This window comes from Nanorana parkeri, unplaced genomic scaffold (genome assembly GCF_000935625.1).
Source record: "Nanorana parkeri isolate BGI_ZX_2015 unplaced genomic scaffold, ASM93562v1 scaffold157, whole genome shotgun sequence".
Taxonomy (NCBI): domain Eukaryota; kingdom Metazoa; phylum Chordata; class Amphibia; order Anura; family Dicroglossidae; genus Nanorana; species Nanorana parkeri.
In genome coordinates, this window is record NW_017306425.1 from 631846 (window position 1) to 650100 (window position 18255).

At 43.4% G+C, this 18255-nt stretch overlaps 1 protein-coding gene across 2 annotated transcripts in view; it reads right to left on the reverse strand.

Annotated features, from left to right (window-relative positions):
• The window catches only part of ANXA4 (annexin A4), a 72742-nt gene that overhangs the window by 22935 nt on the left and 31552 nt on the right, over positions 1–18255 (reverse strand). For both annotated transcript variants that reach the window (XM_018554408.1, XM_018554409.1), the window contains exons 4-7: positions 15608–15702; positions 7299–7412; positions 2182–2272; positions 109–188 (exon numbers count right to left, since the gene is read on the reverse strand). In XM_018554408.1, the coding sequence (XP_018409910.1) occupies positions 109–188; positions 2182–2272; positions 7299–7412; positions 15608–15702 (380 nt within the window). The remainder of the gene's footprint in view (positions 1–108; positions 189–2181; positions 2273–7298; positions 7413–15607; positions 15703–18255) is intronic.

Genomic DNA, 18255 nt, shown 5'->3' on the forward strand with positions numbered 1-18255 from the left:
AAAAGATGGCCTTGACTATGCCTCATGCCTACAAAATAAAAGTATAAAGCATTGTTTTGATTGTGGAGCCTCTATGATGTAGAGCATTCCTAGCCAAAGGGAACTTACAGTAGCTAGGGATACCAGCACCCTCTGGAACATGAAAGAGGTGTCGGAGCAAATATCGTCCTCCAGAGACTTGCCATTTTCTGCAACAAAAGGGAAAATGTGTGAGATCAAAGTACAAAAGCAAAAAAAAAAAAAGCTTGGTCTGTCAATGGTCTAAAAAAACATGTTTGATCATTGGTTCATTGGTACAGAAAATGTCAGTAGTCTGAATAGTGGCTTAGTGTTTAGACTGCTTACCTTGCTGGATTCCTGCTAGTCTAAAGCTGGCATATATGATCGCATTTTGGCTGTTTTCTGTTGAATGAGCTAAAATTTCATCTGCTCTTTCAATATTTGTTAAAGGAGTTGGTTAGAAAATTGTTGGTCGAACAGTGACTACAGCCAATAAGCTGCAGTCATTATTCGGGTATTACAATAGCCACGGGGTCCTGGCTCTCCACCACTGTCCTGAAATCATTAGTCTGTATTGTTTTAGAAAAACTGTCACATGACACCAAACAAAAAGGTATTAGTATCTGTGAGGACTTGGACAAGTATCAGTACTTGCTCTGGTAAAAATGGTATCGGTACAATAATATATACATATATATTTTTAGAGGTGCACCGAAATGAACATTTCAAAACCAAAATGAAAAAAAAAAATGTCAGGCCAAAACCAAAAAAACATTTTTTTTTAACTTTTTAAAAACTGTTTTAACACCTTTACATTTTTATAAACTTTTACATTTTCCATATTTTATATTTTTATTTTTTACTTTACTTTTAGAGGCTTCAGGCCCCTGATATTTCACTTTTAAAATAGAAAAAGAGATTGAGAACATAGTGTGTTTATGTTTACTATAGCCACAATCATGAATGAACAGGAAGTGATGTAGATCACTTCCCTTTCATTTATAATTGAGGCTATAGTAAACATACCATGCCCTCAATTATGTACCGGCACTCAGCGATCACTGATTGCCGAGTGTTTGCACCCGCTGCTTATCCTGACTCGCTGTCACAGGAGGCTAAACGAGCGGTGTGGGGAGGAGATCTCGATATGACAGCTGACGCCTCCCCTCTACTGCTGGCCGGCCTCCTGTGACAGCTGTCTCGCCGCACACCCCCTCTCTCCTGATCTGTGGCAGGAGGTTGAGCGGTGCAAGGAGGAGAGACGCTGGCAGCTCACAGCGCTCTCCTTCTGCACCGCTCGGCCTCTTGAGACAGTTTCTCTTCTTCCCGCTGGGACACAGAGCAGCGCCAGCGCGGAGGAGAGAAAAATCAAGGATGCACCGCAATTTAGGCCAAAAATACGTTTTTTTTTGTCATTTTGTGTGTGTATATATATATATATATTTATTAGGGATGCCCCGATTCCATTTTTTTAAGACCGAGTACGAGTACCGATACTTTTCAATTACCGATACTTTTTCTTAAAGGGAAAGGTCAAATTTTTTTCTAAAGCAATACAAACTAAAATGCACAAATCCCAGGAGCCCTGTAGCCAACGCTCCCTAAAGATCACAGCTGCCTAACTTTTGAGTTTCAGTCTAGTCTAGTCTAGTCTTAGAGCTGGAAAAGTATCTGTACATGTACCAAGTTCGATACTTGGTAGCTGAACATCCCTAGCATCTACATGATTACATACATATTGTAGTATGTAAAACTAGTACCAGTAGACCAAGCAAAATATGGGCTAGATAAAACAACAACAACCTTATCGCCAGCCGCTCAAATGTACAGTATATCCAACGACTTAAAAAAAAAAAATCCACTAACCAAAACCCAAAAACTTCACATATACTGCTCAAGTAACTGGTTGCAGTTACCAACTGTTCTTATATACATAATGTTGGAAATTCAGCAGCATATGCTAATGTACTGTTGTGTCTTGAGCTGTAGATGGCGCTGTAGTGCAATGTTAAGTCTCTATGATATATACAGGAAGTTTTCTCTGTATGCTGGATAAATGCTGTATTCTGATGTAATATTCTCCTAAGCAAGTAAAACTTAATTCAGCATTCCTCAAAAGCTCAGTGCGTCATCTAAACACGTAACCAACACATAAAATAAGCTATATTATCCAGAACATACTCAGTTTATAGGTTACATTGATATTACGAATTTCTTCTTCTGACCGTGAAGCCAAGATTTCAATCAGACACCCTTCATTAGTTCCTGCACCCTACAAATAGGAACAACAAAAAACAGTCAATTTAGTTAGCTTCTGACAAATACAAAAATAAAATGAAAACACACACACACACACACACACATAAAGTACATACATGTATATCCATTGTGGCTATTAAGCATTATATAAATAAATAAAATAAAAAAAACGTTTGTGCCCGGAGTTCAGCTTTAACAAGAGAAACAAATAAGAGAGCTGCCATTGCGATTATCTTGTCAGTAAAAGAAAACAAATACACACACAGCCACAATGACATTTTTGTCTGATCCTTCACATGGAAAGGTTCAGCTTAGTTTTGCTCTTCTTTTCTCTTGCCAGTCATATTGCTCTCTGACTCGTTTCTGGTTATCCATGTCTGCTGCCTGTCCTGACCCACTTATTCCCGATTATCCATGTCTGCCATAAGCTTTGACCTCTAGCTTGCTCCTAACCATCCATGCCAAAATTCACGCAGACTTCTGAACTGTTCCTGGTGACCTCTGACTCGTTGTCTGTGTTGCTTGTTCAGGGCTAATGCAGGGATCGCAACCTGGGGTTAGCATGCAGTAAAGACCAAACCTCCATGAGGTGGCCCCTGGCAAATACTTGCTGGTTCTTTGACTCAGTGCCCTGGGAAACCCAAGTCACCTTCTCTCACATGGGACTATCCTGATACTTCAGCAGGTCCTAATCCAACTTCCCAGTTTTATCCATTTCAGAGTGACCCTAGTCCAGTTTCCGGTAAACCTCTTTCTACCAGTCTGCTCCCATATGGCTCCTACTCCACAGATCCAGCTTGTGCCGCCCCAACAGGGGCATAGAATATGAGATGCATAGCCTCACTTGTTGATCTAACCTGCTCTGTGGTGCTGTGCCCTACCATGAACTATGGAATCCTGACATGTAGATCATTTGTTTTTATATATTGTAACAAGGACACTCCACTGTAGTCCAGGTAAGTCAAATCAAATGCAGTTTATTTAGGGCAAACAGAAAGATATCTTGCATCAGCAGCAACATAAGACAGTTCCCTTTATATGGCTCAGTAGATTTGCTTATGAGCCCTCACTCTGCTCTCTCAGCAGTGTGTCGTAGCGGTCCTAGGGTCACCGACCTTCCTGACCTCTCCCCTCATGGGCACTCAAACACATCCCTCATGTGTCACTGGCTCTCTGTCTCCTCGGCTGTCTACGAGGTGCCTCCAGCACACACAGCCACCTGGCTCCCCTCTGACGTCTGGGTGGAGTCCTCCTGACTCCTGAACACCTCTGTTCCTCTTCCCAGCTGGAGCCCAGAACACTAGCCAGCACCCTTTCCATAAGGGCTATGCACAGGTGTGCAATCATTAGGTTCTGGCCCCTACTAAACCATGGACCCAGGAATGGAGATTTCATCCCTCCCAATTCTCTTTGAAATCTCCCAGTTCCAGGATCCCATACCAAATCCAGGTTTTCTGGAGAGAACTGCAAAGCCAGTTCTTTCCCAGCAAAATAATTTGTTTCCTGGAACTGCTCAGTCTCTCTGGCTGAGAGTCCTGGGTTTCTACAACCCCCAGTTCCACTGTGGGATTGCCACACAATACCACAATATATTATATATATATCTCTGCAAATTTCACAAGACTTTGTCACCTTCACTAGTGTGAGCTAACCAAATTCAGGTATTTCAAGTTATTCCCTTTGAAGACTCTAAGCTCTCGTTCAAATGTTTATGATAATTCCTTATCCAGACCCCAACATTCAGCATTCCTGAAAGTTCACCCGGTTTGCATTTGCCTATTTTCAGCCTTTACCTCCATGAATTTAGCTAATGTTTTTATAAATATGCCCCATGCTCTATTTTCTCTATCTGCTATACCCGCCCTTCCATGTACTTGCATTTACGGAGATAAGTGCTATTAAGTGGTTCCTCATCACTATTAAAATCAACAGATAAGACTTTATTTTCATGCGTTAATTGGAATGAACTGCACATCTCTAGGAATGGCTATTTATAGTTTAATTATGCCTGCAGCCTAATACATATTTAATCATGTAATTATTTTCTTTTGGAAAAATGTGTACAGTATATAAAAAATAAATTTGCACTAATGTAGGATACATATAAATCATATCACAGACAAGGTATTGAAGTTACAACTAACACAGACACACAAAACAGACCTAATGTAAAATGTTATCTCGATTCATGTGCCCAGTGGCGGAACTACCGTCGGTGCAGCAGGTGCTGGCGAACGGGGCCTGAGGCTGTCCTGGGCACCCCCACAGCCTCAGTGGGGTCCGCTCCTGCAATATGGGGCAGTGCAGGGTCCTAGTGTTAGATCACCGGGGCCCCGCACTGCCGACGGGCTTCTCGGTGAGGGGGCAGGTCCTGTGACTCACCTCCCCTCCCGTCCGCGTCCATAGTAACAGGCGGCGCGAGGGGAGGTGAGTCACAGGAGGCGTGTGTGTGTCACAAGCCCCGCCCCCTGCAGTGCACACATCGATCTGAAACTGTCTTGCTGGGTAAGTCCGAGCGCCGTGGGGGGAGGGGGAGGGGGGGGGATTTATATGGTTTTTTTATATGGTCTCATAAAAAAACTAGAATTCCGCAGACAACCATGTACCAAACTAGGCACACTGGAGGATTAGGCATACCAAACCTCCAAAAATATTACAATGCAGCCCAATTGGCAACGGTAACCAAATATCACGCCACTGACGAAGTCCCACTTTGGGTTTTCGATAGAAGCTTTAGACCCATATACAATTGACAACCTCCTATGGATGCTTCCCAAAGATAGGACCGCCATTACTAACACCATTATTCGCCACTCTCTCCGGATATGGGACGCCTCTAAATACTCCAGTGGCTTTCTCTTCCCTCACCTACCCATGCTTTCCTTCTTTAACCATCCTGCTTTCCCTCCAGCATTCGACTCTCCGGCCACATTCCACAAATGGAAAGAAAAGGGAATCACACGTTCCACTCCACATTTGACAAATATTATGCCTTTCCCAGAAATCCGAACTAGATACTCACTCCCATCCTCCGAAATCTTTAGATACCTACAAGTCAAGAGCTTCATACATGCTAGTGCGAAACTAAGTGGTAATCTTCTGTCTATATCCCCATTTGAAAGGTTCTGTAAACGGGATCCGCACTCTCCTGGCATCATCTCCATGCTCTACATAACATCCTTACAACCGACCCCTTTACCACATCACCCATATATGGACCGCTGGCAGAAAGACCTAGACCTTGTGTTATCAGAAGACACCTTGTCCCAGATATGGACCTCCACCAACTCCTGCTCCATGAGCGCCAGAGTACTCGAAAGAAATTACAAAGTACTCCTTTGTTGGTATACAACCCCCTCCCAGGCTTAGCATTATCTGCCGGGCTGTGATGGCTCGTGCTTCTGTGGTTGCCCTGACAGCGGCACGTATATCCACATGTGGTGGTCATGCACCATTGTTTACACCTACCTCTCAAACAGCACTACTCAACGTCAGACCTACAAATATCTCCCATCCTCAATTCAAGTTGCTGCTACAGGTCCTCTCTGCAGCCAAACATACCATAGCCAGCTCATGGTTTCCCAGTAAAATTTCCTTCCGAGCCTCCAAAAAAAGAACCCACTGGATTTTCTCCAACGAAAAACTCTTGGCACGCCTAAATGACAAAATGCCGAAGTTCGAAAAGATATGGGAACCCTGGGTGAAACACTTCCTCCCGCCGACCTTTGATGCCCGCTTACTGACTGTCAGGATGCCAGGGGCGTCACCCCCCCACGAGGTCAGAGGATACGGCATAGGGTACAGACCACCCTTCAGCCTGGCAGACCCACGGCGCTCCGGCGGCCACTACGCATTCGCGAGCTACGCGCCGGGTGCGCGTGCGCAGTACACAGGCTGCGCGCGCATCCCGGGGCCGTGCTCGCAACACGCGTGCACCTGTTTGAGCTTCAGTTGTGGCCTTGCTGGGGGAGGGTCCCCAGCCCACACACACACACACACGCCTTTCGCCTGCCATTGGCCCTCGGGAAGGGGGCGGACTCACACCCCCTGGCTATAAAAACCTGGCCAGAGCCCTGGCTCAGTGCTGAGTTATTCCACCTTTTGGTGTCACATACGAAGCTCTCCTCCTATGTGCCTTGCTGCCTGTTACCTGAATCCTCTGCTGACTTCCCGTGTACCGACCCTGGACCGACTATCGCCTTTGACCCTTGCTGCCTGCCTCGACCTTGGATTGCGCTTGACTACCCCTTTGGATTGCCCTTTTGTTACCTTGCCTCCGGACTTTTTAGGCCGCTTCCTGCCAGCGGGTTCCCTCCGTGCTGTTGCCCGCGGACGCTCCTGACACTGACCCTTTAACGCCCTTTAACACCCTTAAAAAACACTTACTCTCTAGCTTACTACTGACTAGACCATTTGTTGGATCGTGCATCATGACTCCCTCTGTTTCTCCCCCCCTCCCGATCTCCTACCTCTCCCCCAGTTTCTTTTCCCCCTTTGTTTTTTTTATTCCCTTTTATTACGTGTTTCTGACATCTGTCGGGACCCCCGATAGAATGGATTCTTGCCTTTTATAAACATAGATTAGGCGATCGCTATAGATTGCCAAATTTTGATGAGCATATTTTCTGTAATACACCAATGTCTATGCTTGAACCGTTATCCACGCATGCACACTTTGAGTGCGTGCACTAAATGCTTTGTACTTGTGAAAAAAATAAAATTCTTTAAAGTACACACTAAGCGTGTAATCCCTACTACACTGGGATTGTGTATGTGTGTGTGGTGTGTGTGTGGTGTATGTGTATGTATGTATATATATATATATATATATATGTAAAAAAAAAGACAAAAACGCAGTATTGCAGTGTCCAATGATACCTTTCTTATTGGACTAACAAAATATATACAAGACAAGCTTTCGAGAGTGAACCTCTCTTCTTCAGGTCAGAAGCAATACCTACATACATACATACATACATACATACATACATACATACATACATACCAGGAAAAAGGTTACTTTGTTTGTTGGTTGTTACCTTCATGGCTTTCTTTAGCTCTTGTGTGTCATATAGAATTGATGGGGTCAGCAGGCCGAGAATCACGGTTTCAAAGTGTCCTGTTAACTCAGATTTCAAGTCCTCTTCCAAATCCTTAAAAGTCACAAGAATACAACATTTAAAAAAAAAAACAAATACATTTATTTTAAAAAAAATAAAAAATAAATCTTTCTCTTTTCTTGTGGGGCAGTAAACCAAATCAACTTTTTTTTAAATCCATTGTTTTAAAAGCCAATTGCTTCCAAAAATGAATATGGACTTTTTCCTTCTACTTTTTCCTCTTATACGTTTTGGGGGCAATTAATTATCCACTGGGTTATCTTGAATGTAATTTGCCAATAACGATCCTTTTGAAGGAACACCATGATTATTCCATTATCCATGTACTAAATGTGGTCAATAGATCAGACGATATTTCCCTTTGTGTATGGTCATTGTGTGAACATCTTAACTTAGAATGATCAATTCATGGCATTCAATTTAAATAGCCACTAGTGTGAACTTTTTGTGGTAATCCTAACCAGTTAATACATCAGTTTGTATTTATTAAGTTGATTCAAATTTTACATTTTGTTTGCCTTTATTTATGTGGTTCTCTAAATTGGTAAATTACATGCCAAGCTGCCCCACAAAAGAAACTGATTGGTTAGGACAAACTAGAACACTGCTTGTAACCAATATTAAACTATAGCCATAGCAGATCATGCAACTTCTATGGAGCCCAGAGCTGTCTGGCTACACATTGAATAACATAAACCGATGTGTAGTATGGAAACCTTTTTATGAAAGATATACAATATATTCTGTGTCACCAAGTGAATTGCCTTTAAGGTTCAAATTTCAGAGACAGGGAGCCCTTTAAAGTGTATGTCCAACCAAAACCTTTTTTTTTAATGGCACTTTGGTGCTCCATTAAGGTCCATTAAGGAAATCCCACGATCGTACAATAATCGTGCAGTGTATGAAAGGCGTGCGACCGTTTCTACTGTACGGTCGCACGACTTTTGTATTTCGAGCATGTTGGAAAACCAGCCGAGAATCGTACGATTTTCGGCTGGTTTTTAGCATGATCGAGAGATAACTGTCGAACGGGCCGATGTTCGCACGCGCACACTGCCCGTTCAGCATTGCAGTCATTGGAAGCCCGCCCCTCAGGGGGGCGGACTTGCGAAGATTGCAAGTACGATCTGCCTGTCCAAGATGGGCAGATCGTACATTTTTTAAATTACTTTACAACCCTCGCAAGACAAAAGTCTTGCAAGGGTTGTAAAGTGTATGGGCACCTTTAGAAAGATTTCAGCACAATGGGTCCTTCTATAAAGCCACAAATGCGACTGTCACAAAAACAGCAAAAAGTTTTCCAGCACACTTACCAGCCATCATGCAAAAAAACCACTTGTCTAACCGCTAAGTTTAAAAACAGAGGTTTAAGATACACGTCTTCTGCAGAATATGTGAAAGCCGCACTGCCTCGTAAAGGCATCTCTGTGTAGCGCGGTCCTAACTCTAACCTATGAGAGTCTCCATCTTGGAGCACATGTAGCAAAAGATAAAATTGGGTGCAATCGCCAGGAGGCAGCCCAACCTCCTTGTCACCAAAACAGTCTCTGGTAGGGAATCAATCACTGTCTCTCCATAGACCTGGAAGATTCACCTGCACAGAATGGTTGCTGAATGCCAGATTCACTGCTCTATAATATATACAGTATATTACAATGGTTTTGTCTGACAATGGTTTTGCCAGGCAGGAAGCGAGGAGAAATTTCCAATAGCACCACAAACTGATTTTTTTTAATATAGCGTAGGGAAAGTTTTAACTCCTGTAAGCTTCACATTGCTTTCTGCTGCAGTTTTTCTCTCCCTTCCTGTCTGGCAAATCCATTGCCCGCCTGACTGTACGGTAGGGAAAAACTCTCCAGTGGAGCAGCGGAGAGCAATAAAAGATACAAAAATAATTTTGACTTTACATACAATTTAACAGTCTTGTCAATGCCACAGGGCCCCCATCACACATTGAATGTTTTTAAAGCAGAACTCTGGGGGGGAAAAAAACTACCCCACTTTTTGAATTTTTCTGTCAAGAACAAATCAGCATGTCCAAATGTTATAGGTACGCCCTACTGGTGTTTGTATAATTTACATGATTGGCATTTAAGTCATAATTATTTCATTATTTTAGGAGAATTATAAAAAAAAAAAACTCAAAAATACCATCAAAGGAATGCAATTGCTCAGACCAAAATAGGAAATCCCTCTAAAAGCTCAGAATGGTTGTTCTTCAGTAAACAAGCTTGCTGACAGAAAGAAGAACCTTCTATTGTTGTATTTGATTTATGTCACAGGCGAGCAATACAGGAGACGCACATGGTGTAATCTTTGTCTGATGTCGAACGTGGAAACTGTCTCATGTCACTGACAGCAGACTGGAACAAGTATCAATCTAAAATATACATTTATTTAAACAGCACATTTGAAACACAGGGGGAACAATTAGGGTGAGTAATGGGAAAGTATAACTTTCAGTAAGAAACAGCAATCATTCACATGACCGATTAGGGCTGTACACGGCTGTCAAGAACAGCATATCAGTCAGATTCATGCACATAAGCGTGCACTTATCACTTTGCTAAGAGGTTTAAATAGAAGAATAATGTCGTGCACACACATTAGCAAGTATGCATTTTAGCGTGCACACACCACGGAAGATGCACAGATGTGTGTGCTCAGCCACCACTGACATTGGCATCAAGCAGGCTATTTAAACCAGAAACGCAAAACGCAAAGCCTCATTGCTGAATGGACTTTGCCTGTACTCCAGTAACCTGTAATCTCAGATCATGATCTTGTGCCTGATCTTGGTTGCTGATCTGTGTTTCTGTTGACCTACTTCTGAGGTTATGCAAAAGAAATGATAGTCCTGGTTACAGTTTATGAATGGATATTTATTTATTTTTTACCAGGGAAGGTTAGTTTAGTCGTTTCCACTATCCTTCCATCAGCGTGAGAAAAGTCCAAGTGAAAAAACAGAATGTTACGCTTGTCATGCAATTTTGACACCTACAAGGTCTTCTAATAATTTCATTAACCTCAATATGGGAACTAGACTCACTGTCACATGGACAGCAGAAATCAAAGGGGAAATGTGTATAGTTCTGAGGTTTTACAAGAGAAATGATGTAATCACGGTTGCAGTTTATGAACTCATATTTTTTTACATTTTTTAAAATTAAATATTTTTTTTTTTTTACCAGGAAAGGTTACCCGAGAAGTCTCCATTATTCTTCCATCAGTTTGAGAAAAGACCGAGAGACAAATCGGGTTAAATTTGCCTTGCAGTTTGGGCACCAACAAGGTTTACTCAGCATTGGTATGTCCAGGACGAGGGCAGCAGTGGAAGTGGCCATATTTCTCTTATGACAAGTCTTCAGTCACCGGGCTAATAGGTGACCCTCTGCATTCAATACTTTGAGTCACTGACCCAGAACAAGTTTGCAGAAATACCAAATAAAAGTCAGATATCTTCCTAAAACATACATAGTACGTAGCTATTGAAGAAAGGTGAACAGCCAAGAAACTAGTATTTCCAGGAGGGAGGGCACAGCATTGGCAATCTCTCTATTTCTATCATGAGTATTTTCCTTTAAGGCCTGGGGGCCGCATGCGACCCTTTGGCATTTACGGTGTGGCCCTTGGGGGTTTTGGTGCTTACTTAAGCCAGTGAAGGAAAATATTCCTTAGACTGGCATATAGTAGTTAATTGGTTTGGTTTATTTTTTTCACATTATCTTTCTTTCTGTGCTGTCCATCCCTTTTCTCTTTGTATGTTTTGTGGCATTTATGTAACAGTGATTTTTAAGGGGGCTGTAGGAAGCACACATTTGGAAGCACTGGTTTGTGAAAGGGCTGAAATAGCCATGTTCTCTAGCAGTCTCATGTAATGTGTCTCCAGTCTATGAAAGACTTCTGAAGCACAGTTTAACCTTCTCCTGTAGCATGTCTAAAGTTTCCAACCATCTCCTGTAGCATGTGCACAGTCTCACACCATCTCCTGTAGCATGTCTAAAGTTTCCAACCATCTCCTGTAGCATGTGCACAGCCTCACACCATCTCCTGTAGCCATGTGCACAGTCTCACACCATCTCCTGTAGCCATGTGCACAGTCTCACACCAACTCCTGTAGCCATGACTCAGTCCTGCGCCCGGGGCAAGTGACCCCCCCGCCCCCCGGTTGTTACGCCACTGGTCTCACACCATCTCCTGTAGCCATGTGCACAGTCTCACACCATCTCCTGTAGCCATGTTCCTAGTCAGTGACCATCTCCTGTAGCAATTTTGCTGTCTCTATCCATCTTTTGTAGCATGTCCACAGTTACTAACCATCTCCTGTAGCTTGTTCGCAGTCTCTGACCATCTCCTGTAGCTTGTCCGCAGTCTCTGACCATCACCTGTAGCTTGTCCATAGTCTCTAACCATCTCCTGTAGCTTGTCCACAGTCTCTGACCATCTCCTGTAGCTTGTCCGCAGTCTCTGACCATCTCCTGTAGCTTGTCAGCAGTCTCTGACCATCACCTGTAGCTTGTCCGCAGTCTCTGACCATCTGCGGTAGCTTGTCCGCAGTCTCTGACCATCTGCTGTAGCTTGTCCGCAGTCTGACAGCTTTCTGCAGTATCACAGTCACTGGATATTATGTGCAGTCCTTTAGCGATGTCAGGAGCCAAACTTGAGGCCCCCTATATCAGTAAGGTGACCACCAATGCTTTAAGGGGCAAGTACTGCTGATTTCTTTTCCTACCAGTTTCTACTAAACCACAGGATGTCAGCCCTGTCCTCTGATCCCACCAGCAGACTGGCCAAGTAGACTTTCCAGTGCTCTTGTGACACAATCCACATATCAAACACTGCTGGTAAGACCTGAGGACCATTTTGAGAAGCTTTGCACTAAAGAGTTTCTCCTTTTGATCATTTCTGTATCCTTTCACTTAGAACACACTGAAAGAGTTAAACTCCAGGTACCGAGGAGGTAAAGTTCTTCAATGGTCATAAACACCAACAACTAAAGGGAGTCCCTGGCGCCCTCCAGCACTTGGTATGTATGGACAGTCTATACAATACTGCAGCACAATGTACTTTGTCTGTAGTATTAGCCATCACTGATACTGCATCCCTTGTCCTCCTGAATGGCTCCCCTGATGTGAAAGCTCGCAGGCACTTAAACACAGCTTACCTCTGCTATGAAGGCAAGCACTTGCTAAGTAAGTGACTTTGTGAGAGCAGTTATGCAAACACAATAAGACCTATTCAAATGTCCCTCAAAGCTTGATGTGCTGGTGTTACTGACTCATACCTGACAACCCCAGTCTAGTTCCTCAGCAACTGAACGTCACACTCGCCCTTCGCTAATTTTAGACTCCACAACTGCGAGCTGTGAATGACTACTGTACAAGCAAAGTGTTTTCTGACAGAGCAGTGCTGAAAGGATCATGACCCAAAACTGAAAGATGACAGGACCAGACTAAGCCTGGATAGCAATTATTTCTAGAAACCTGCAGTATTACGTGAACAATAGCGTCACATAACAGAATATCGCTGAACCTGTACTGCACAAAAACGTATATAAATAGTCAAAACACGCAACACTAATGAAGCCAAAACGGAACAGCATATTGTCACCACTCAAACTAGATACTTGCTACATGTTATAGGTTTTAGTTACATATATGCCATTGTCTTCAGACTTTCCTACATGTGCTGTTTTTCCCCCCAAGACTCCTGCATTGTGCAAGACTTCCAGCAGCTAATCGTACAATTAGATTCCATGCATGGATTACCAGTGGGAGTCAACGCAGCTTTAATGTGTATGTAAACCCAAAGTCTTTTTTTCAGTATGTTTGCCAATTGCCATCTTGCCTCATTGTATACACGTTTCTTAAAGTGACATTAAAGGCTATTTTTTTCCCCCACCCCCCAATGTTAGTGTAGAGACTTACCTTAAATCATGCCTCTTAATCCGATCATCTTCTTCTTTAGCGCTGGTGCGGGTCTCCGATCCAGCACTGACTCTTCTGTCCTCCTCTTCTCTGATGTCCCACAGAGTCTGTGGATGCACGCTGCTCCATAGACTTACCTTGTGTCTCTCCTCGTCTCCCGGCCGAACATCTGAACTGCGCATGCGCTCTCCCCAAGATCCTTTGCGGCTGCCAGATAAATTTTCACGGGAGCACGCGGCGGAGACACAGGCAAGTATTAACACTTTGAAAAAAAAATGTTTTTATTCGTTTTGCATATATCCACTGCTTACCAGTAGATATATGCAAAAACATGCAAGGGTTTAATAACCCTTTAAAAGAAGAAGTTAGGCTGGCCATGCACTACTGAATTTCTAACAGATTCCTTTATCCACACTAAACAGCATGGATGGGGGAATCCCCAATCCTCTAAACAACATGGAAGGGGAGCACCCACCCTCCTCCGCCCAATCAATGGGCTACTGCATTCTGATATTAGTTGTCAGAATACATGACCAGCATCTACTGCTGATTGGCTGCATTCACTGATCAGCCAAGAATCTTTGGCCCGGCTACACTCACTAAAGTCAATTGACTTTTGTCAAATGGAGGGATGCCAATGGGGACAACCACTGCTTGAAATTTGGCCTCTTTACTCAGCTGAAATTCAAGCAGGCCATCTTTAGACGCATTGGCACAAAGCAGATCATTTAGATGGAATACAGGTGGATCATGCAGGGTTCACAAAAGTCTCTAATGCAGCCAAGACATGACTGGCTGTCGTTAATTGATCCTATAACAGGCTGAAAGCAAATACACACCTTTAATTCTGGATTTTGACCCATGATTGGTCTACTAGAGCCAAACTCTATACATAATCCATTATTGCTGCTGTGATAGTTACATTCATAAAAGAAACAGTTAGACACTAAACATGCCTGCATTACAAGGTACAGAAGGCTGATGGGATCCATTCTTTTGCCTAAGAGAAACAAACACAGGATTCATATCATGTTTGGTGTCAATGTAATTTAATTCTGTTCAATAATCCGTTGGTTGTCAGATTGTGAGACCCTATCATCTGCAAATATAGTTGGGAAACTTGGCATGAAAGGAGTGTTTGCCAAGCATCATACAATACTCTCTAAGCCCTTCAACACACCCACAGACCCTTTGACTGGTTGTGTTAATTCTGTAAACACCCTCTTCAGGGACCAGAAAAGATGGCTGCATTTGAAGCTCAGCAGCTCTCATTTACCATCTGAATTATGAAGGGATGCTAGGATTCATTTACTCTGTAACTTTGGTAGACTTACTCTGCACAAGGCCAGGTGAACTTTGCCAAGTGATTTTCACCTTAAACCCTTTTTTAATTTACGTTTCCTTATGGTCTGTTTTGTCTTTTCTGTGTACATTTTCTTGCACTGTTCATCAATATTTTTGAATCATTCAGCTTAATCTCTTAATGCTTTAATCCAAAATCAAAGAACCATTACCTCCGTGAGGGCTACCATATTTTAAAAACTCTGTTACATTCATGTCTGGGAGTGGCAGCAAGTGATATACTGTAAATGGTCAAAATAGGAACAGCAGATGCTGCCATCGGTGTGGTTCGGTTAGAACACCTGGTGGCAGCTACCACATATAGTATGCGTGCAAAAGTTTAACCGCGGAGTTAACCTGTCCCAGTGACAAGCACTCAGTCTGCTGGTGCTTGCATAGTTGTCCCATGAGCTGGAAAACGTCTGCACACGGTGGGACCTAGGAATGCAATTGTCACATAAGCCACAGAATGCAACACTTCCCTGGGTAAATGATGTTGTCCACAATGTCCTTTCCCCTGAACTCTTACAGCGCTTCGATAGAAATCACCAGCACTCCGTAAATGAAAATTAAAAAAAAGTCAATTTATTTGGACTAAACGACACACATCGCATAATCCAACGTTTCGGGACCACGCAGGGTCCCTTCATCAGGGCAGAGATGTGACCAAGCCCTGTTGTACCACGCCGGGTCCCTTCATCAGGGCAGAGATGTGGTCACATCTCTGCCCTGATGAAGGGACCCTGCGTGGTCCCGAAACGTTGGATTATGCGATGTGTGTCGTTTAGTCCAAATAAATTGACTTTTTTTGAATTTCATTTACGGAGTGCTGGTGATTTCTATTGTTCGTCCACAATGTCCTCCCATTTGGCATTCTAAGCTTTAGTTGGAGTTCTTTAACACTCAAAAGATAAGTCATTTCAATATGATTCAAAATTGATTGTTGTGTTGCAGTCTTACCTTTCCTACAGAGGCCTTGTAAGCAGTTTTAATTTCCTGACGCTGGGCAAGGGATCTGTTTGCAATCACTTCGATGACAGCATTTTCATCGGTGCCTGAAGAGAGGACAGAGAAGTAAGATCACAAGACAGTTGCATCCACCATTCAGGCCTGCCGGGCAGACTTCAACCGCTTCCAGTCATCCATAAAACCTTTTCTTCCTATAACCATTTTATTCTACGCATGTGTGACAACATAATTCCAGTTATAGATTGGTTTGTTTTTAAAGCAAGGAAACTACAATGTGTGGGCAGTGCAGTGCTCCATTTGTCTTTTTGATGAATTGTTAGGGCTTGTTCACACTGAACGCAGTGCGTTCCAGAGCGGTAGCTGCTGGAACGTACTGCAATCCCTCACAAAACCTCCCCCTGCGTTCCATTGCAAACGCAAAAAATAGGGTATGCTCTATTTTTTGCGCTTGCAGTGGAACGGAACGCAGGCTAAGTTTTGGCACGCATCCGATCGCACTGCGGGTGAAGGGGCGTGGAAGTGGTGCCATTGTTCTTGCCTCGGCCGCAAAAGGAGCTAGCTACGCCTCTGATGCTCTCTGTAAGGACTGGTTGGTAGATTGTTATTCATACATTATGGTTGTATAAAATTGCAATATGCGATATGCAGGACTGCTTGCTCATTGTTTGTGGAAACCTTTTGACACTAAACTCAGTAGTTAAATCTTAAAAATGCATTCAAGTACCTTAACTATTAACAAAAAATGTATCTTATTTGTGTATCACTCGGCTGTAGATCCTCAAATCTCTGAATTGGTGCCGACACTGTCCTTCCTTTTGGAGGGGGGTTACATTTGTTGCCCATGGTCCCTATGGGTGTTTTAAAGTAGTCACCGCTCCAGGCTCACTCCTATGATGGACTACAATCTCACATTTAGTTCAATAGTTTGTATTCGGGTGATCGCAATGCACCGCCATGCCCCCTCCTGCTCCTGAATGCAAGTAGCCGGCCGGGTTGCGTTCCAGAGACTAAACGCTCTGGAACGCACTTTTGTGGTGTGAACCAGCCCTCCTGAGTTTAGTGCCACTTTAATATGGTTTCTGATAGATGTGTCAATGCCAATTGTAGGGTTTGCAGCAGACTGTGGCCTTTTTTTTACCATGGTAACTTCTCTTGCCCACCCTGTCTTAGTCTAATGCTAACCTCTAATTCCGTCTTGGCATTAATGCTATTGGCGTGAATCCTTGTAATGACCCCTGGCTAGTCTTGTTTTAGTTTGCAAATGCATCCTGCTACTTTAGTGGTGTTGTTGACTCCTGCTCAGCTTGTATTGTCTATTCTTTTTGCTCTTGCCCAGACCTTCCAATTAAGTGTGGTTCATTCATGCCTAGATACGAATATCCAATGTATAGTATATGGTACATTTGGGTAATGGTGAAAGTAAAAGGCAGCTTCTATAGACATTTAACACCACAACTTTATTTGGCTGCAGTAATATCTGTTAATATCTGCTGGGCGTTCCCTCTCCAATAATAAAAAATGTTTATTACACTACAGTAATATGGTCTAATAGCACTCTTACATCTTTGCATAATTCTACTGCCTGTGGCCATTAAACTGTAAAATGCGAACTAGAGATCTGTAATGGTCTTTTAGGGTCATGGGAGGGTGAAGTTTATCTTGAGACCATAGAACAATTGAAGGAAATGTGCTGTATCAGTAGATTTTTTATTTGCTCACTGGTCTGTGAAATTGCCATACATGCCCACATACTAAAACACGGCATATGGATCCCTTGGCCAAGAGCAGCTCAACATACATTTCTCTGCGTTGCCATATACCTCCCAAGTTTATTCAATATGAAAACAGCAGGAATAATGTGCAAATTGCAGTGGCCACCAGCAACCAACCAGATGTCCTTTTACTGTAGTCTGATACAAGACTATTCTATATTTCTCTTTTTTTTCAACTGCATTACTAAATATGTCTTAACGTAAAAGAAACCCCAAGAATCCATGGAAACGGCTAAAAACACACTTTAAATACATACTGTATATGTTTATGGATTGACTCGTCAAAGTTTTGTATTCTCTACAGCCACCCTTATAGTTTACACCCCTTGGCACAGGCAAGTGACACTTATTTCTCGGTTCAGCACTGCAACTTCCTGTGTCACTTCTCCAGGTTTAGCATGCTAACCGGACAATGAATCAGTATCAGGGAAGTGGTGTGCTGGCGGTGCACGTTATTGGGGGTGGTGGGCTTGGTGTTGGTGATACACGTTACCAGGGGTAGTGTTGTGATGGGATTTGGCGCTGCAGGCTCCTGGGGGAAAGGGGGGCTTGCACGGTACATCTGACCAGTGTCCCATCCAGCTCACTGATGTCATCTGGCCAGAAAGGGGCAGCAAGCCCCAATGAGCTGCTGTCTGAGGCAACCGTCTCAGGCTGCCTCATTATAAGGACGGCCCTGACCAGTATCACCAGCTATGTCCAGTTAGAACAGGGGTGCCAAACACAAGGCCTGCGGGCCGAATCCGGCCCGCTGGACCTTGTAATGTGGCCCGCACAGCAGCCAGGGCCGGTCCGCTATGCCGACTCTGTGCAGAGCAGTGTCTACTGTGTGGTAGCGAGCAGAGCCGGCACTACCACACAGTAGAC